Genomic DNA, 22,123 nt, shown 5'->3' with positions numbered 1-22,123 from the left:
AGTATTGAATAACTCCACGAGGCTAAGTACGGTGAGCTAGTTCAGGCATGATCTTACTCCAGTTTATTTATTCTCAAAGTGAGGATTCATCATGGCTGCCAACATTATATACACGGCTTGCACGTGTCTGCCAGTAACCTTTCGGACTCCCGACAACTCGCGCCCTCTGGTGGCAGGTAAAACCCAGTTAACATACATAACACAGATAAAGTTTATGTAACAAATTGAAAAGAATGTTTAGTGCCTCTGACTTTTACTGTAGTTTAAATTGGTGTAAAAGTCGGTTTGAAGCCCTCCTTTAATCCTCTGTGTGATTGCAAAGCCCTACTGTAAATTTCAGATATCCTTATTTTATGTACACCTATCGGAAGTGTGTGTAATTCATTTTCCTGGGGCTGAAATGTTGGTTTGTGGGCAGTTGACAGAGATTCTCTGCTGTGATTAAAGCCAGCTGGTACTAGTTGCTAACAGATGGTGGCCAGGCTAATTCAGAGAACTATCTGCTAATATACTCAACACCTGTTTCAGTGTGGTGATACTATTTATGCCTGTTTGATGGAATATCTGGCAGCAATACTGTTCTGACTCTGATGAACTGCGTTTGCTACTGTTTAACCGAAACTTAATAGATACCTGTAACCTCGTCCGTCAAAATTCAGTTTTTAGTGACTGATTTAAAGAGCCATCTTGAAATGAGCTGTATTCTAAAAGACAAAATTCCATCTACAAAATGTACATATTTTTTTTAAATAAACTATCCAGGCACACTAAGCAAGACAAATATATACGTGGTGCCATCTCTGCTGTAAAGAACTCTTAGTGCGGACACTACTTTTTCCCCCTCATCCTTCTGACTTCAATGGAGCAGAAAGCAATTTGAACTTTACAGCCGCACTATTTAACTTTGTTAGTGTGAATTATTTTCGCATGATAACGGTGCAACTTCTAACCTGAGTCTGGCAAGCGAAATGTCCCAAATTCATTACTGAAATTGTCAGCCCTTTGCATTGAGATGGAGATGCACTAAACTGTATTAATGTGCAGCGCTGATTATTATGCAGTATCAATTTACAATGAGACCATGTTAATTTTATTAAGCTGTTTTATTACACACAGTATGCAAATTACTACGAGAATTTGTCATCCTTGTTAAGTCGAGCCACGGTTTTGCATGGTCATTGAACATACCGAGGCCAGGAGTAAACAATGGGGGTTTCTTCGCAGCTTTCCAAGCAGGGCTGCTGAATTTCTGTGAGGGTTATGCACCCCTCTATTTTCTTCCACGTCAATTTTGGGTGGGAGCTGGATGATTTGCTCCTCAAACACCGCAATCACAGTCTTCAGGCTGTCAACCTGAAATTAAAGAATTATCACCATCATAGGCAGTCCCTCGGAATCGAGGAAGACTTGCTTCCACACCTGAAGTGAGTTCTTTGGTGGCTGAACAGTCCAATACGAGAGCTACAGACTCTGTCACAGATGGGACAGATAGTCTTTGAGGGAAGGGGTGGGTGGAACAGGTTTGCCGCACACTCTTTCCGCTGCCTGCGCTTGATTTCTGCATGCTCTCGGCGTTGAGACTCGAGATGCTCAGCGCCCTCTTGGATGCACTTCCTCCATTTAGGGACTCCCAAGTGTCAGTGGGGATGTCGTACTTTATCAGGGAGGCATTGAGGGTGTCCTTGTAGCGTTTCCGCTGCCCACCTTTGGCTCGTTTGCCATGAGGGAGCTTCAAGTAGAGCACTTGCTTGGGGAGTCTCGTGTCTGGCATGTGGACTGTGTGGCCTGCTCAACGGAGCTGATCGAATGTGGTCAATGCTTCAATGTTGGGCGCTGATGTTGGTGCGCCTGTCCTCCGAGAGGATTTGTAGGATCTTGCGGAGACATCGTTGGTGATATTTCTCCAGCAACTTGAGGTGTCTACTGTACATGGTCCACGTCTCTGTGTCATACAGGAGGGCAGCTATTACCACAGCCCTGTAGTCCATGAGCTTGGTGGCAGTTTTGAGGGCTTGGTCTTCAACCACTCTTTTCCTCAGGCGGCTGAAGGCTGCACTGGCGCACTGAAGGCGGTGTTGGATCTCATCGTCAATGCCTGCTCTTGTTGATAGGAGGCTCCCGAGATATGGGAAGCGGTCCTCGGTATTCAGGGCCGTGCCGTGGATCTTGATGACTGGGGCGCAGTGCTGCGCGGTGAGAACAGGCTGGTGGAGGACCTTTGTCTTACGGGTGTTTAGCGTAAGGCCCATGCTTTCGTGCGCCTCAGTAAATACGTCGACTATGTCCTGGAGTGCAGCCTCTGTATGTGCGCAGATGCAGGCGTCGTCCACGTACTGTAGCTCGATGACAGAGGTTGGGGTGGTCTTGGATCTGGCCTGGAGACGGCGCAGGTTGATCAGATTCCCACTGGTTCTGTAGTTTAGTTCCACTCCAGCGGGGAGCTTGTTGACTGAGGTGGAGCTTGGCGGCGAGAAAAATTGAGAAGAGGGTTGGGGCGATGATGCAGCCCTGTTTGACCCCGGTCCGGACGTGGATTGGGTTTGTGATGGATCCGTTGGTAAGGATCACGGCCTGCATGTCGTCGTGGAGCAGGCGGAGGATGGTGACGAACTTTTGGGGGCATCCGAAACGGAGGAGGAAAGTCCATAGACCCTCGCGGTTGACAGAGTCAAAGGCCTTTGTCAGGTCGAAGAAGGCCATGTATAAGGGTTGGCGCTGTTGTACAACAACGAACAACAGCAACTTGTATTTATATAGCACCTTTAACGTGGTAAAATGTCGTAAGGTGCTTCACAGGAGCGTTTTCAAACACAATTTGACATCAAGCTACATGAGATATTAGGGCAGATGAGCGGTAGGTTTTAAGGAGCATCTTAAAAAGAGGAAAGAAAAGTTTAGAGAGGGAATATCAGAGGTTGGGGCTGAAGGCACGCTGCCAATGACAGAGCGATTAAAATCAGGGATGCTCGTGGCTAGAATTAGAGTAGTGCAGATATCTGGTTTGTAGGGCTGGAGGAGATGAGAGATAGGGAGGGGCGATGCCACGGATGGATTTGAAAACGTGGATGGGAATTTTAAAATTGAGACGTTGCTTAATCGGGTGCCAATATAGGTCAGCGAGCACAGGGGTGATGGGTGCACGGGACTTGGTGTGAGCTAGGATATTGGGTGACCAAGTTTACGTAGCGAAGAACGTGGTAGTCTGTCCAGAAGGAGGAACATTGTGCCTGTGCCGGTTCTTTCAGGCAGTGCGTTCCAGATCATCATAACTCGCTGCGTAAAACTAATTCTCCTCATCTTCCCTCTGCTTCTGTTGTGGGAAGGCATGTCACATGTCACAGGATAGACTCGTCTTGATTTCCTGCAGGGGGGGGATCTGACGTACTTGTGGCCCCTCCATAGCGGTTGGGATTAGTAAATTAATGGCATCGGGGAATTGAATCCATGTTATGGGCTGCTGCTCTCGTGTATTCTTGCACGGAATTTATTCTCTGCAGTCCCCTCCCCCCCCCCCCCCCCACACGACCCAAGTTTTGAGAAATCAAGTAAAACGAAAACTCTGGGTAGCGATGGGCTACAACATAGCAATTCGGTTGGGAATTGTAAACATGAGTAAACAGGCTGCTAATACAATTGCTCAACTATTCAGACTGCAAAAACTTAAAAACTTTTTTAATGTTCTTTCACATGCTCTATCTGCAATCAGTTCTCATTTTAAATAAATGAATGATTAAGGCAACCACACTAAAACCACTCTGTTGTTATTAACTCTGCTGCCGACTTTCAGTGCTTAAATGTATTTCTTCAAATGATTCACAAGAAATCTAGACAGGATAGAAATTGCACATCCCAATATAATTGTGCTTATCCTAGACACAGCTGGATTGATATCTGATGCACAGACCAATTTCTCAAATTTAAAGTCCATTTCTCTCACAGTCTTAATGGTATGTTATTTAGTTGAATAATGCATATCTAATGTACAGTGTTTGTACCCAGGGCAGGCAGTAATGGATCTTGGAATCCTTTTAGGCTTTTCTGATGAGACTTTTTTCTAATTTAGCTCCATGTGAGTAAAATAAAACCTGTAAAGCAAAAAGACAATTAGAATTACAATTTACAATCCTGCAAGTGTTGATAATCACATTTGATATCTTAATAATCTTGCATATGCATGTATGTTCGAACCAACTTCCTGTTGCGATTTCTGGTAGCAGCATTAACAATTGAAACTGCCTATAAATGCATTTTCCAATGTAAACAGCTGCCTGTCACGATATCGTTGCAGGCCTGCTGCCACAAGATGGTGCTGTAGCACCTTCTGTTCCTGTCTCCCAGTTACTGAGCCCTGGCCATGCTCATAAAATCATACAGCATAGACGGAGGCCATTCGGCCCATTGACCGAAGCCATTGTTTTCGGTTCCCGCCACCGACTCCACTCCAGCCCTCTCCCCAACTTCTGTCTGAGGCTGAACCACACTGTTCGCAACTTTGGTGTCCTATTTGATCCTGAAATGAGCTTTCGATCACACATCCTCAGCATAACTGAGACCGCCTATTTCCACCTGCATAACATCACCCGTCTCCGCTTTTGCCTCAGCTCATTTGCTACTGGAACCCTCGTCCATGCCTTTGTTACCTCGAGATTTGGCTAATCCAATACACTCTTGGATGGCCTCCCGCCACTCCTTCGCCCCGACCTCGCCGCTCCTGCTGTACCTGCCTACGTTCCAATCACCAACCTGGATCTTGATGACATCCCTCTTCGCTACCGTCGCCCTCTTGCACCAGCTCGCACTGTACCTTGAAGTGGTACGCCGCCATGCTGCCCATGGCCGCCACTCGCTGCTCCTTTTATGGCCCCGACCTGCCTTTTTGGCATGGAAGCAAGTCATCCTCCTTTCGAGGGACTGCTTATGATGATGATGGATGGCCTCCCACATTCTACCCTACGTAAACTTGAGGTCATCCAAACCTCGGCTGCCCGTGTCCTAACTCGCACCAAGTCCTGCTCACGTATCACGTCTGTGCTCATTGCCCTATATTGGCTCCTGGTTAAGCAACACCTCGATTTCAAAATTCTCATCCTTGTTTTCAAATCCTCCATCGCCTCACCCTCCCCATTTCTAATCTCCTTCAGCCTCCCCCATCCCCCACCGAGATATCTGCGCTCCGCTTATTCTCCCTGATTATAATCTCTCAACCATTGGTGGCCGTGCCTTCAGCTGCCGGGGCCCTAAGCTCTGGAATTCGCTCCCTAAACCTCTCCACGCCTCTACCTCTCTTTCCTCCTTTAAGATGCTCCTTAAAACCTATCTCTTTTGGTCACCTGCCCTAATTTCTCCTTACGTGATTCGGTGTAATTTTTTTGTCTCCTAATACTCCTGTGAAGCGGCTTGGGGCGCTTTACTATGTTAAAGGAGCTATATAAATACAAGTTGTTGTTGTTGTGTTTGTGTCGGCTCTTTGAAAGATCTTTCCAATTAGTCCCATTCCCTTGATCTTTTCCCATAGTTCTGCAAATTTTCCCCTTTCCATATTTATCCAATTCCTTTCTGAAGTTGAATTTATAAAATCGAGCTATGAATCTGCAGCTGAAAGCATATCCTGCAGTCTGAGCATGTACTAGATGCATCAATAAAAAAGAAAGAACTTGCATTTATATAGTGCCTTTCACATCCTCAGGACCTCCAAAATCGCTTCACAATCAATGAATTATTTAGTCGCTGTTGTTTTATAGGCAATTAAGGTAACTAATTTGTGTCCATCAAAGTTCCACAAACTGCAATGAGATTAATGACCAGTGGAGAACTCCTTGCTCCTCTTCAAAAAAAAAACAAGTGCCCTGGGATCTTCTCTGAACAGCTGAGCAGGGAGATGGGGCCTTGGTTAAATGTCTCAACTGAAGAATGACATCTGTGACAATGCAGCACTCCCTCAGTAGTCACTGATGGGTATTTTAAGAGGTATATTGTCAGAGTGACGCCGGCAGCTCATTTGACCACTGACTGATGGGTGGCATAATGGGGCCTCAGTAAAAGTCTTCGAGGGTAGAGAAGAAATATGGCATCAATTCTGCAACTTAGAGTAGCATTCTATTTTAATCTCAGTCTGCATTATTCTTCCTGGGACAAATCATTAGCTTAAAGGTATAAATGAATGTTGGATTTTGAGGTCATAGAAAATTCTATTTAATAACCATTTGATCGACTCTTGGTTATTTAAGATATGGAAATATGACACATTGATGACATGTTAACTGAGAGATTGATCATTCTGAAGATGCTAAGCCTCTCAATCTCCAGAATATATTATGTCCACCAGTATTTAAATTTTATTAAGTACTGCATGCTCTACAATCATGCCCGAGTATACCTGATGTTTGAAATAATTTGTGGTTTTGATTTAGTGTATGTGAAGAAGGTATAGCTATCATGCCCATTGTGCTCAGCTGTTACAGATTGCATGTGCTGAGTAAAATAATTTGCCTAAGCTAATGCATTTGGAACATGTGAAATGTGTTCTGAGAAGTTTTGATGTGGTAAAATGCTTTATAATTGCAACTTTTAAAGACAAAAGAAAATTGGAATGTTTCACGCTGTGGATGAAATACAGTTGCTTTTCAAAAAAAATAAAGCAAGTTTAGAAATGAGAGTACTCAAATCCAGTTAGACTCCCTTGCCAGGTTTGTTATTAAGTGCAAATATGCAGGCAAAAGTGAAGCATCACAGATGCCAACCCTTATTTACAAATGTTAAAACACCACTAAACATGTTGGGACAGGCATTCAGCTGAAGTTATGAAGGTTTTTTTTTAGTCGTGCACTGCAAAATTAATTTTGAAGTGCAAGCTAATTGCCACCCATTCTCAGCTTGTGCCTTCGGGGAAGCTGGTAGGTGTAGATTAAAGCTTCATTTAATTTTTCGATAAAATTTGACAGGAAGGAATTCTGCTACTTAGCTCAAATTTAGTTTTACTGCCATCAATAAAACTTTACATTTGTGTGGAATGCAATGAATAAAGCTAATGTGCAAAACAGAGTTCAATGAAGACTGTCAAATAATAAAAGGAACCTTCAAATCTAAGCACATCTGTGTTCGATTGAAGGCTTTGCATTATATACATTTTAAATAATTTTGCCAACTAATTGGTAATTTATTAAAGCCAACCATTTTAGGGGGAAAAACACCCCTGATCAATTGGTTAAATTCTACTGTTAATGTTTATTTATATATGTGTATGATAAATGTGTATGTGATTGGCATATGTTTATGTGATTGACATATATAAATGTGTTGAGGGTCTATGGAGCGTCCTCCTCCATTTCGGATGCCCCCAAAAGTTCGTTACCATCCTCCGCCTGCTCCACGACGACATGCAGGCTGTGATCCTTACCAACGGATCCATCACAGACCCAATCCACGTCCGGACCGGGATCAAACTGGGCTGCGTCATCGCCCCAACCCTCTTCTCCATCTTTCTCGCCGTCATGCTCCACCTCACAGTCAACAAGTTCCCCGCTGGAGTGGAATTAGTGGGAACTTGTTCAACCTGTGCCGTCTCCAGGCCAGATCCAAGACCACCCCAACCTCTGTCGTCGAGCTACAGTACGCGGACGACGCCTGCATCTGCGCACATACAGAGGCAGAACTCCAGGACATAATCGACGAATTTACTGAGGCGTACGAAAGCATGGGCCTTACGCTAAACATCCGTAAGACAAAGGTCCTCCACCAGCCTGTCCTCACCGCACAACATTGCCCCCCAGTCATCAAGATCCACGGCAGGCCCTGGACACCGTGGACCACTTCCCATATCTCGGGAGCCTCCTATCAACAAGAGCAGACATTGACGACGAGATCCAACACCGTCTCCAGTGCTCTAGTGCAGCCTTCGGACGCCTGAGGAAAAGAGTGTTTGAAGACCAGGCCCTCAAAACTGCCACCAAGCTCATGGCCTACGGGCTGTTGTAATACCCGCACTCCTGTATGGCTCAGAGACATGGACCATGTACAGTGGACACCTCAAGTCGGCACAGAAATATCACCAATGATGTCTCTGCAAGATCCTACAAATCCCCTGGGAAGATAGGCGCACCAACATCAGCGTCCTCGTCCAAGCTAACATCCCCAGCATTGAAGCACTGACCACACTCGATCAACTCCACTGGGCAGGCCACATAGTTCACATGCCAGACACAAGACTCCCAAAGCAAGTGCTCTACGTGGAGCTCCTTCACGGCAAATGAGTCAAAGGTGGGCAGCGGAAACATTACAAGAACACTCTCAAAGCCTCCCTGATAAAGTGCGACATCCCCACTGACACCTGGGAGTCGCTGGCCCAAGTCCGCCCTAAGTGAAGGGAGTGCATCCGGGAGGGCGCCGAGCTCCTCGAGTCTCAACGCCGAGAGCCTGCAGAAATCAAGCTCAGGCAGCGGAAAGAGCGTGCGGCAAACCAGTCCCACCCACCCTTTCCCTCAACGACTATCTGTCCCACCTGTGACAGAGTCTATGACTGTTCAGCCACCTAAGAACTCACTTCAGGAGTGGAAGCAAGTCTTCCTCGATTCCGAGGGACTGCCTATAATGATGCTGATAAATGTGTATGTGATTGGCATATATAAATGTGTGTGTGTGTGTATTGCATATATAAATGCGTATATGTATTGCATATATAAATGTGTATGTGTATTGCATATATAAATGTATATATGTTTGTGTAAATGCACCTATAAATCTAAATGTATATGTGCAATATTTATATATATATCTATATCTAATTTATATTTAAATATTATTTTCTATTGAAAAAAAAAGGCTGAAGGGTGACCTAATAGAGGTCTTTAAAATTATGAAAGATTTTGATAGAGTGGATACAGAGAGAATGTTCCCATTTGTGTGAAGAGCATAACTAGAGGCTATCAATATAAGATACCACCAAGAAATCTAATAGGGAATTCAGAAGAAACTTCTTTACCCAAAGAGTGGTGAGAATGTCGAACTCGCTCCCACGGAGTGGTTGAGGCGAATACTATCGATGCATTTAAGGGGAGACTAGACAAGCATGAGTGAGAAGGGAATAGAGGGTTGTGCTGATAGAATTAGATGTGGAAAGATGGGAGGAGGCTCGAATGGAGCCAAATGGTTGGGCCGAATGGCCTGTTTCTGCTTTATATTCTGTGTAATGTTTGGAGTACTCATTTATTCATCAAGGTGAGGGATGTCATTGCTGGGAAATAAAGCAGTTTTCTGTTTTTTGCACCTGAGTGTCCATATCAATCACTGATTAATCAGCTGCAACGTGACTAGGTGGAGAGTAAAGCTTTCAGGACTGTGGAAGAGCACACCCAGCTGCATAAGTGTAACCTTCCATTTCTACAAAGTCACCGAGTCAACCTCAATTAATTGATTTTTGTGCTGAATTGAGTTGTGAACCAACAATAGAAAGGAACTGGGTTGAGACTGTCTAAACTCATTTCACTTGGGATCACTAATAGCCATCAGCAAGAGAAGACCTTTTTGCCATCAGTATCTACTGAGCCCCATGGTCAAATGTGCAATGCAACTCTCTTCCCTTACACGTCTACTCTGTTGATACCTGTTTGAGGTCAATTTACTCATCAAGGACCGTGGATGAAACCTGGGACCTTCCTGAGCTTTCACCACACTGTCCGTTCACTAACTGAGTTATTGAGATAGCCTTTAGATCTATCCTGGCAATAACCATAATCTTGAAACATTTGAACAGTCTCTCAAATCATCTGATAGGACCCCCCCCCCCCCCATTTTTATGAAAGAAATTGGTCAAAGTACATTTTTGCCATCAGTCAGACTTCGTAGACTGGCCCATCGTGCCTGTGTCGACTCTTTGAAAGACTCCTGATTAGTCTCAGTCCCCTGCTCTTTCCCTGTTGCCCTTCACATTTTTCTGTTTCAAGTACAGTATATATACAATTCCATTTTGAAAGTTATTACTGATTTTGTTTCCACCACCCTTTCAGACAGTGCATTCCAGATCACAACAACTTGCTATGTTAATAAAAATATTCTGCTCATCTCCCCTCTGGTTCTTTTGCCAAATATCTTAAAATAGACTCAACCATGCCTGATCCCAATTATATTACATAGTGTACCGTTGGTTTTGTTAATACTATTAATGAGCATAAAGCTGTGTATTTGGTAGTTTCTATCTCTGTATTACAGAGAAATAAACTCAGCTGAATGAGCGTTAATAACAAGAATGATTTCAATAACATTTTGTGAATAAATTGAAAGGCTGAAAGATCAGGTCAGTGATTATTCACGGAACTGAAAAATATTGACTTCCCAGATATTTTACTTGGGCAATATCCTTGAAGCATTTTGATTATAAATGCAATGTTTTCTCTGAAACCTGCAAGTACCAGGAAAGGCCACTTCCTCCCGATCTCATGTTCATCATTTATGCTGTAACCTGCAAAATTTGGGGTTTGCTTAAAATCCGGGTGCTTGGGAAGGAGTTGAAGTGCTCGTTACCTCTGAAGTGACTAATTTTCCATTATCTTTTTAGTATTTGTGCAAAAGGATTCAAGCATGTGGTACCAATGGTAGTGGAAAGAATGCTTAACTAACACTTGAAATTATGCAGCAAGTGCTGCAATGCCTCAGGATTTCTCAAGGCAAGCCGTAATTTTAAAATGGAACAATTTGTATATTCTTGAATGTGAATCAACCTAATTGTTTCCATTAACTTGTGATCTGTTATATTGAAACAGCATGCTGGCTTTTAGAGTCACAAGTATTTCAGCAGCAGTATTTTTTTTTACAAAATGAAAATGCTCTATCAAAAAAAAGAATAATCTTGCTCTGTTGTGCTTTGACTAGCAGTGCAGGTAACATGCAAAGTCACTAACACAAAAGCAAAATACTGCGGATGCTGGAATCTGAAATAAAAACAGAGAATGCTGGAAATCTCAGCGGGTCAGGCAGCATCTGTGGAGAGGAAAAACAAAGTTAATCTTTCGGGTCGCCAACCCTTCATCAGAATTGCCGAATGTTCGAAAAGAGCACATTCTTAAGCACTGAAAGGGGGAGGGGAAGAAAGAACAAAAGGGAAGGTCTGTGATAGGGTGGAAGGCAGGAGAGATTAGAGAGACAAAAGGAATGATTAGCTGAATTGAAATGGTAATGATAGAGGTTAGAAAAAGATTAGTCTGGATAGGGTGTGAATGGCGGAGTAATGACCATTAGAGACAAAGAAAAAACACATAAGATGGGGGAAGGGAGCTAAAGATGGGCAGAGGTTATGCTATGAAATTGTTGAACTCTTAGTCCAGAAAGCTGTAAAGTGCCTAAATGAAAGATGATGTGCTGTTCCTCGAGCTTGAGCTTCCGGTCGCCTGTCACTTTAATTCTCCACTCCACTACCACAACGTGAGCTCGAGGAACAGCGCCTCATCTTTGGCTCCCGCCCCCCCCCCCCCCCCCCATCTTATGTTTCTTTCCTTCTTTCTTTTCCCTATTTGTCTCTAATGGCAGCTGGTCATTACTCCGCCATTCACACCCTATCCAGATGAACCTTTTTCTAACTTCTGTCATTACCATTTCAATTCGGCCCATCATTCCTTTTGTCTCCCTAATCTCTCCTGCCTTCCACCCTATCACGGACCTTCCCTTTTGTTCTTTCCTCCCCTCCCCCTTTCAGTGCTTAAGAATGTGCTCTTTTCGAACATTCGGCAGTTTTGACGAAGGGTCGGCGACCCGAAATGTTAACTCTATTTTTCTCTCCACAGATGCTGCCTGACCTGCTGAGATTTCCAGCATTCTGTTTTAATGCAGCAGTCGCTGTTGGCTGTGTAGTACATCCTCAAGATTTGCTGAATTTCCCCCACAATGAATGTTCCTTTAAGCTCGCAGAACATAAGGTTGTGCCAGTGGCACTGTATCATTGTCATTTACACTTCTAAGGAAGTCATTTATTTTTAAAACTTTTTTTTTAACCTGATGACGATGGATCTTAAGTTTTGTTAACTATAATTGAAAGCTGAAGAAGCTATTCATGCAAAAATATGAAAAATTATTGGTGCTTAAAAGAGCCATGCGTAAACAAATTATTGACAATCTTTAAAAAAAAAATCGCACATGAAAATAAAAAACCTTTTTAAACATTGTTTGCTTGATCCTTTTTCTATTTGTATTTTTCAGGAGCCCTGAAGATCTTTCACGAGAGATTGTTCTGTTACAGCAACGCGAACTTGTCCTCAAGCAACAGAACTCATCCGTCACTACCAGGTGAGTCGAATTCTGGGACAGGCAGTCAACATTCCTTCTTGAATTTTAGATAACCAAATTGTAGTGAACTGAGAGGATTTGCAGTGTTTATCTTCTGGAGTATGACTTAATAAGCGATGAGTGATTATTTTTAAACAATGTGTAAGGTCCTATATTGCATGTGCTGTGTGTTTTTGGTCTTAGTTACTTGAGATACAAAATTTGTGTGACTGAGAATGGGCAAACCAATATTTTCCCATGAGGCGCTGGCAATTTAAATCAAACCACGGTGCGATCAACCCTGCCATCTTTGGTTATTGATAGCAAAGCCATGACATGACCAAAGTTCCCTCTTAATTTTTTTTCGTGCACAGTCTCTTTAACTGGCTCAGCGGCCTCTTCAAATTTTTGTGCATACGCGGTTTCTTCCATGTAAAAGCTGGTGAGTGGCCTGCACGGGACCTCCAGACCGCTGTGCAGCTGAGCTGGAACATTGGCTTTGAGTAATGCTCCCTCTAATTTTTTTGGGGGGCGGGGGGGGTGGCCTGCGTGGCCCATTCAAAGTTCCGCACATGCGCATTTCTTTTTGGAAGCTGGCTCACCGGCTGCGTGTCCACGCAGCTTGAAGGCAACGTTGGCTATGACTTATTGAAAGAGAGTGGAGGATCAGTGGTTCAGATACTCAGTGGTGCTACACAGCTGACCCACAAACAAAACTTTTATGATACATTATAAACTTAAAATAACCCCCCCCCCAAAAAAAAAACCTCATCAAGGCTGCCATCTTTGGGCAAGGTGGAATAAATGACTAAGCAATGTTGGGCAGTATTGGCTGAGTGAGACCATCGGGATGAATTCTCTTGCATTTTGACATAAGAGACAGGGGACAGAGGATAGCGGAGAAGCAGAGCGGGAGAAGATTTTTATTTACTTCAGAAAAATTGATTTGGCCATTGGTAGCAACATTTTTCTGAAGCTAGCAAAATTCTGAAAAGATAGTATGATTGCCTCTGCCTTAAATCCTTGTGTGTAGACAAGTGTCAAGTGTAGGATTCTGAAATTACGATTCTATTTAAAGGAAAGACTTGCATTTATATAACACCTTTCACGACCTCTGGACATCCCAAAGCACTTTACAGCTAATGCAGTACTTTTGAAGTGTAGTCACTGTTGTAATGCAGGAAATGTATTGATCTTCCTATGTCTAACTTTTAGAAGTCCATTATTTTGAAGTAAAGTTGAAGAAATCATTACCTCCTTTCAGTGCCTTAATCATGCTTTATAAGTATGTGTACTTGCAAAAATATCCGAGTAGCATCTAGTAACGATAATTTTATTTATTTTGACAACATGGCTTATTTGGACATCTTTGATCTGTTCTATGGTGGTTGGAATTTCAGCCACCCATTGGCTTCTTGGTATTAGGCCTTGATTTAACACTGGTGCTGACCTAACCTTTCCTAACCGAATTGACTTTAATACGAGTGAATGCCTTGGGAAATTAAGCAAAAGCAAATAAATTCAAATCCAACTGTTCGGACTTTTCACCACTTCCCTCGTGTCAGTGAGGCTAGGGAGCAACCGGGAACTTAAGCTAGGCTTTTTTTTATAAAACAGAAGAAAAACTCTTATACCTACAGCCATCATTGTTAAAGTGTACTCCCGACTTTCAGACATAATATAAATGTTTGTGTTTGGCTTTGAGGCTGATGTCAACTTTTTATAGAACTGAAATAATTCGTGTGCTTATTTTACGCCTTCAAGTGTGGTTTTGCGATGCTTTTGTGTTATTTCACTAACTTGTGCATCTTAAAAGGTGCCCCACAAGAGTTGTTAAAAAAGAGAAATGAAGCAGAAAATGGGAATACTTATCATTAGGGAATGCTGTAGGGACTAATAAAACCTAATGATCTTTGTTTCAGCGTTAAATGTGCGAAATGCACTTCCTCCTAATCCTTTGGTGGTTTGACTTTTCTTTAGGGAGGGGGAAGGTTAATTATAGCTATAGGAAAAGTACATTCAGTTTAGCAAAATCAGGTATCGGGCATCATTTCATCATTCTGATGCACATCAGCTCTGTGTTTGTGATCGAATCCAGTAACTGTGCAGGAGAGGTTACTCTGGCCATAAGGTATTGATTTAGGCTTTATTTCATTTATTTGATTATTTCCCTTTTTATTTGTTCATTTGTGAGTAGGAGTTTTTAAGACCGTCCAAATACCTTTGGAATCCATCTTTGAAAATACTAAATAACTTTATAGATAGGGAACTCATTGAGTTCAAGATTGACTTTCTATCAAAAGCATTAACTATAATGAAAGGGGGAAAAAAATCTCCTCTTCAGAGAATAATATAGATGTCATTCATCACCGCATTCTCTAGTAATGCCTTTCCACTTCACACAAATTGTAAAACACTCTACTTTTATAATTGATTTTAACTTCTGATTTCAAGAAAAATACCTCTTGTCTACCCTCTACATGGTTCTTCAAGTTATTACTCCTGTTATTTTTCTGAGATTTCTTCCTTTTCCATTGTAAAAGATAATGAAACCCCTGAGCACTTTTAGTAAAAGAGCAAGTTTAAAATGGTTATTGAACAGCATCTGTTAAACGTGTTCTTCACTGCACAGCTGTGAGGATTTTGGCTGATTGCAAAGAAAGGAAAATAACACTGCAAATCTAAATATAGGTCAGTACTGTCTTCAAGGCATTTTGTTAAAACCAGTGCACAGCTCCAATTACAGCAAATATTGGGGCAACTCAGCTGTTGTATTTGAGGTGTGCAGCTGTAGTTTATGAATGTAAATATCACCGTGTAAAAGAAATTAGAGGCTGTGATTAAAATATGTATAAAAGCTGCATTGTGGATAATTCAGGCCTACCATGTAACATCGGGCCACTAATCAGTGTCAATGTGCATTTGTTTGCCAGCACCTAATATACAACCAGCATGTAGTCTGGATATCTGGCAGTATAAATGTGAGCTTTCAAATCGTACCTGACATTAAATACTGTAAGAATATTGTTTTCGACTTAATATCGATAAAACCAAAACCATCCTTTTCGGTTCCTGTCACCATCTACATGCCTCTGGACTTGGACTGCTCTGGTTGGCATCTGGAGATGTGCAACTTTGATGCTGAGCAGAGCTTCTTGCTTTGTATTTGCTCTGTTGACGAGAATGATTTCTTCTGTCTGTGGAACGTTGCCAACTTGTATCCTTGCCTCTCCTCCACTGTTAATGCTGAAACCTTGCTTAATACATGCCTTCGTCACCTCAAGGATTGACCTCGCCAACACTGCTTGTCAGGCTCCTTATTTGCACGCTGTGCAAACTCCAGTGTAAACCCCATGTCCTCTTCCACATAAAATCTGCGCACACATCACTCCTGTCTTTGGTAATCTCTACTCGTACTTTGTGTTCTACTTCATCTATTTCAAGATTCTCGTTTTAATTTCCCTCTACTGCTCCGTTCCGCCCTATCTGAAGAATCTCCAGCTGGACATCCGCACATGCACCTTCTGCTCTTCTGACACTGGCTTACTTTTTGTTCATTGCTTTCTCTTAATATTTCAACCACTGCACTGTGCTACTTTCGCCCTGCCTTCGCAAACATTTTCCGCTTTGCTACCAATTACCCTTCCCAAAAAAAGTACTCCCCTTTCCTGCATGATGCCCACCATTTTATCTTGTTAAGCATGTTGAGCTATTTCCTTTTATGTGATGATCAATGTTATAAATAACATTAATTCTCAATACATAAGCTCACCGCGAAAATCAGCTCCCACAGGTAAACCTGTGCTTCACATATACCAAAACTTGAATTTATGTGGAAAAATATCTGGGATAGTGCTGCCATATGGCCAACAAAGGAGTGTTTTCCCAATGGGTGTGTACCAGAAGCATTACAGTTTACACCCACGTGCTTCAGATTTCTCAGTGGAAAAACATGCTGACAGATCATGCAGCCCAGGCTAAAAACTAATTTGTATTTATTAAAAAGTACAATTATAAAGAAGTAAAGGTAAAGCAGAAGGTTAAAAATGAAGTCTTTAATTGTTATGGTTTTAGAGCTATTATTTTTAAAACCAAGATAATCTTTCTGTGCTTTTTTTATTAAAGACACTGTTCTGTTTAAGGAGTCGTACCTCACCGTAGAAATCTCTATATTTAATGGGGCTGTGTGAACTGCCAAAAGACTACTGAAAGCTTGCCATATTTATCCCCAGATTCAGCTAGCTTATGGCCACACAGCTGTTGATGAAGATTCAGAACAAAGGCACAATGGCAGTAGATTGCTCAGATACCACGATGACTCTACTTTAATCAGGAAATGCTGATTCTAACACACTGCAACAGGCTAGCTTTTGAGATACAAGGTTTATTTTGGTTCTGCCATTAGGGGTAACAATAGCATATCTTGCCTCAGTGGTAACTGTCCTTGTATTAACTAATAACAAACCTGGGACATTTAGCTAACCAATCTACATCTGACTGATTACACCGATACAACAAGTTGTATTTATATAGCGCCTTTAGAACATAAGAATATAAGAATTAGGAACAAGAGTAGGCCATCTAGCCCCTCGAGCCTGCTCCGCCACTCAACAAGATCATAGCTGATCTGGCCGTGGACTCAGCTCCACTTACCCACCCGCTCCCCATAACCCTTAATTTTTCTTATTGGTTAAAAATCTATTTATCTGTAATTTGAATACATTCAATGAGCTAGCCTCAACTGCTTCCCTGGGCAGAGAATTCCACAGATTCACAACCCTCTGGGAGAAGAAATTCCTTCTCAACTCTGTTTTAAATTGGCTCCCCCGTATTTTGAGGCTGTGCCCCCTAGTTCTAGTCTCCCCGACCAGTGGAAATAACCTCTCTGCCTCTATCTTGTCTATCCCTTTCATTATTTTAAATGTTTCTATAAGATCACTCCTCATCCTTCTGAACTCCAACGAGTAAAGACCCAGTCTACTCAATCTATCATCATAAGGTAACCCCCTCATCTCCGGAATCAGCCTAGTGAATCGTCTTTGTACCCCCTCCAAAGCTAGTATATTCTTTCTTAAGTAAGGTGACAAAACTGCACGCAGTACTTCAGGTGGAGGCATGTGAAAAAGGAACGGCAGTAATCATGGGGGATTTTAATCTACATATCGATTGGTCAAATCAAATCGCACGGGGTAGCCTGGAGGAGGAATTCATAGAATGCATACGGGATTGTTTCTTAGAACATGATTTTTAGTTTTGACCCCTCCTGCAGCCCCTTTATATTCATACATATTGTCCCTTCCTATCACCTTGTGGTTTATACTTACCCCAGTGCTACTCTGCTCTGTTGCCTCCTGCCTTTTGCATCCTTTCTTAGGGTTCTGTTCATCTGAGCTCTCACTCACTCTAACTAGCTCAGAGGCCTCTCCTGGGTTCCCATCCCCCTGCCAAGCTAGTTTAAAGCCCTCCCAACCGCACTATCAAAACCATCCGCGTCGTAAAACGTCCCAAGGTGCTTCACGAGTATTTTGATACAAAAGATTTGACACCGAACCACATAAAGAGAAATTAGGGCAGCTGACCAAAAGCTTGGTCAAAGAGGTAGGCTTTATCATAGGCAGTGCCTCGGAATCGAGGAAGATTTCCTTCCACTCCTTAAGTGAGTTCTTTGATGGCTGAACAGGCCGATACGAGAGCCACAGACCCTGTCACAGGTGGGACAGACATACGTTGAGGGAAGGGATCGGTGGGGCTGGTTTGCCGCGAGCTCCTTCCGCTGCCTGCACTTGGCCTCTTCATGCTCTTTGCGTTGAGATTCGAAGAGCTCAACGCCCTCCCGGATGCACTTTCTCCACCTCGGACGGTCTTTGGCCAGGGTCTCTCAGGTGCCAGTGGTGATGTCGCACTTTACCAGGGAGGCTTTGAGGGTGTCCTTGTAATGTTTTTGCTGTCCTCCTTTGGCTCGTTTACCAAGAAGGAGCTCCGCATAAAGCATTTGCTTAGGGAGTCTCGTATCTGGCATACGAACTATGTGGCCTGCCCAGCGAAGCTGATTGAGTGTGGTCAGTGCTTCAATACTGGGAATGTTAGCCTGGTCAAGGACACTGATGTTGGTGCGCCTGTCCTCCCAGGGGATTTGCAGGATCCCGCGGAGACATCGTTGGTGATATATCTCCGATTTGAGGTAGGTTTTAAGGAGCGTCTTAAAGAAGGAAAGAGAGGTGGAGAGGTTTAAGCAGGAAATTCCAGAGCTTTAGGGCTTAGGCAACAGAAGGCACAGCCACCAATAGTTGAATAATTATAATCAGGGATGCTCAAGGGGGCAGAATTAGAGGAGGGGGGGGGTGTGTTGTGGGGCTGGAGGAGATTACAGAGATGGGGAGGGGCGAGGCGTTCATTAATCGGGAGTCAATGTAGGTCAGCGAGCACAGGGGTGAGCGGGACGTGTTGCGAGTTAGGACACGGGCAACCGAGTTTTGGGTCATCTCAAGTTTAAGTAGGGTAGAATGTTTGAGGCCAGCCAGGAGTGCGTTGGAGTAGTCCAATCTAGAGGTAACAAAGGCACGGATAAAGGTTTCACCTGCGGATGAGCTGAGACGGGCGATGTTACTCGGGTGGAACTAGGTGGTCTTAGTTATGCTGCAGATATGCGGTCGAAAGCTCATTTCAGGATCAAATATGACACCTAGGTTGTGAACAGTGTGGTTCAGCCTCAGGCAGATATTAGCAAAGGCAGATTGACTCTACCCCTCATCTTCAATGTTAAATATGGCACAAGTTTTTCCTTGTACTTGTCTTTATTTCCTTTTTCTTTGTTGTCTTGTGTTTTCCTGTTTTCTAACCTCTTGCATTAGAAAGAATAATTGTTGTTGATTCTGCATACCATCAACAGATTTAGTTCAGTAGCATGGATAGTTTGCACTTTCAAACTATCCTGCTATAATCTGTCCATTTTGGGAAGTTGATTGTTGATGCTGCTATGGCCCTGTGCAGTTAAAACAAGCAAAACATGTGGTAGAAAAAAACCAACATTAGAGAGCTGGAGGATAATGAAAGAGAGAGAAAATAATTATAAGAAAAGCTTTTAATGGATGGCTTGTGAGAGCAGGACCAAGCGTCGCCATTATTATTCTTGTAGCATATATTTTGGAGAAGCAGAATGAATAGCAGTCTCGGAGCAAATTATCTTCAATAATTCTGTTGATTAGCACCAAACATAAGCGAAGAAATATCTTCAGGAATACTATTCTGAAATGATGTCACTCAGCCAGTCAACGGTTACAAATGTTGAACCTGCAGGATAAGATCTTAGGCGTTTTTTTTTTAATGCATTTTAATTTATTTCGATGCAGAAGTGCTACTGCATTACATAAAAAGGTTGAAGGAAAGCATATCTCCTAGATCTATATATTTTTTTCTGTTGTGCAAGTGATTTTATTACAATTGCAGATTGGAATGGCTGTTTTCTCGTTCCTGTCCCAGAGATGAATTGGTTCAGCAACTATGTTTAAAAATAACAACTATTACACGTTCAGTAATATTGGTTATCCTTGCAAAATTTATTGTATTTGTAATAAGAATTTAAAATGCATTGAGATTGGGCAATTTTTAACAACCGAGAAAAATAGTGTTTTAAATTGCATTGTTAGCTGGGTGATTTTTCTTTATTTACTATGCTCAAAATGTCAGCAAGCTGCTTATGGCATTTCAGAAAGATTGAGTCAAGTTGTGTGTAAGCCATCAGAAATAAAAATTGCACCTTAAAGAAGTTGTATCACAATTTGTGACATTTTGAATTGGTATTTTTGTTTGTGTAAGTTATTTTTATAGGATTTATAGCAATTTTAACCTTCAAAGAGCTTGGTTTCTGCAGTAAATGCCATCACATTTGCTTCATATTTATGCTACAAGTGATGACATCAATTCCATTTTTTTGGTATCGATGAAGATGCCATTGCAACTGGGAAGGTGAGACTCCAGCGTGAGCAGGGGAGGGGCGGGATGTAGGAGGAAGATAAGGAGACCACACCTGTTCCATGGTTATGCCACCAGCACTACCAAGCAATCTGTGCCTTTATATAAACCCCATTTTAAAATGTATGCCTTTTTCTTGATTTGCACCGCTGACCATAATTGGTAAGGAGGAATTCTGGTCACTTCTGGGACATCATTAAATATGGCATGAAGTAAAAATGAAAAATGTCGTAAGTACACAGCAGGTCCATCTGCATCTGTAAAGAGAAAAGATGCTTCATCAGAACTGAAAGCCTGAAGATCAGCGACCTTTTTTTTATAGGACTGAACACAACAAAGGAGGTGGCAGGAGAAAAGAACGGGTAGGATTCAAGGACAATAACTTAGAGCACAGAGAGGAGGCAGCTAATGGATAGAAAGAGCTCAGAACTGGTGGATGATGTCCAAAGAAACATTCAAAGAACAAAAGTGCATGAAAATAGCTAAGGCATTGAAAAAAGCATGAAAAAGTTGACTCTCAAAAAAAACCCTAATGGAGAAGGATGAAATGACAAATGAATGGAAGAAACCGGTTTGAGAATGGGGAGATCGCCAAGATCTAAAGTTGCGAAAATTATTGTTCAGATCGGTGAGCTGCAGAATGCCCAGGAGGAAGCTGAAATGCAGGTTGAGCGTCCGAAATCCGGAGTTTCGAAATTCGGAATGTTCCGGAATCCGGACACCAGGTCAATCCGTGGCGGGATCATCCAGAATCCGGAAAATGTTCCGAAATCCGGACATTTTTTTAAAAAACTGATTACCACTGCGAGTTGGGGCCTAGGGAGGGGAACCCCCCCCCCCAAAACATTTCCAAAAAAAAATCAACATTCACAAATCCCTTACCTACTAAATAATTTAAAAAATAAAAACTTTAACTTACCTTTTTTGCAGGTCTTCAGCGCAGGTTTTTCCCGGCCACTGACCCAACAGCCGATGCTACCGAACCCGACCCCACTCGCCAACGCCCCCAACCTCCGTTGCCTCCAAATAGTCCATTGTTGCCATTGTGGTGGCTTTGAGCATAAGCAGATCTTGATCTAGTGCTGATATTTGTTTTCCAAAGGGAAGAAGTCCTTCAATGGTTCGCACCAGCTCCTTGTGTTGCCCACAGCCTGGTTCATCATCTCTCAAATATCCACCAAGTGGTCTGATTGCAGGCGTGAGATTGCTTAGATAGCCTCAGTCCCTTATGATGAGTCACACCAAAGAAAGCAGCAGCATTGTGGCTTGTTCTTCTCTGCAAACCGAGAGAACTGCTTCCCTGAGAGATCATGGAAAAACTTTGAGATTTCAAGGGTGGATTATTCTTTTCAATGGCTTCTGTATGGTGTTGAGTGCAGATCTGAAGTCGACTAACCCCCCCCCACCCACCCATTACCTCGGCCCAGGCGTTTCCGGATTTGGGACATCGGAAAGACATTCCCAAATCTGGAAATGCCCGAAATCTGGAATGGCCTCAGTCCCGAAGTTTCCGGATTTCGGACGCTCTACCTGTACTTTCCCTGAAGTTTGTGTTTCAGCTTGCTTGAAACAGTGTTGGAGTCCAGAGATTGAAAGGTACAGTCATGGCTCATGATCTACATCCTCTTGCTTTAGCAGGTTACAGTAAAATAAAACCTTTCCCGAGAACTACAGTAAAATTATTCAAACACATATCTTTCTCATTTGTTCAACCTCCATATTTAAATAGGGAATCATAGAGTGTTACAGCATAGAAGGAGGCCATTTGGCCCATTGAGTCTGCGCTGGCTCTTTCCAAGAGCAATCCAGTTAGTCCCATTCCCTGCCTCTTTCCCCACATCCCTGCAATTTTTCTCCAAGTGTTTATCTAATTCTGGCAATGCATTCCTAATCCTAACCACTT

The 22,123-nt window shown here is 42.7% G+C and overlaps 1 protein-coding gene across 1 annotated transcript in view; it reads left to right on the top strand.

Annotated features, from left to right (window-relative positions):
* mad1l1 (mitotic arrest deficient 1 like 1) overlaps positions 1-22,123 on the top strand; it is a 614,071-nt gene that overhangs the window by 81,642 nt on the left and 510,306 nt on the right. Inside the window, exon 10 of the mRNA XM_070856648.1 lies at positions 12,184-12,270. Within this exon, the coding sequence (XP_070712749.1) occupies positions 12,184-12,270 (87 nt within the window). The remainder of the gene's footprint in view (positions 1-12,183; positions 12,271-22,123) is intronic.

This window comes from Pristiophorus japonicus, chromosome 15, assembly GCF_044704955.1.
Source record: "Pristiophorus japonicus isolate sPriJap1 chromosome 15, sPriJap1.hap1, whole genome shotgun sequence".
NCBI classification, from domain to species: domain Eukaryota; kingdom Metazoa; phylum Chordata; class Chondrichthyes; family Pristiophoridae; genus Pristiophorus; species Pristiophorus japonicus.
This window is presented reverse-complemented; position numbering and strand designations above follow the sequence as displayed.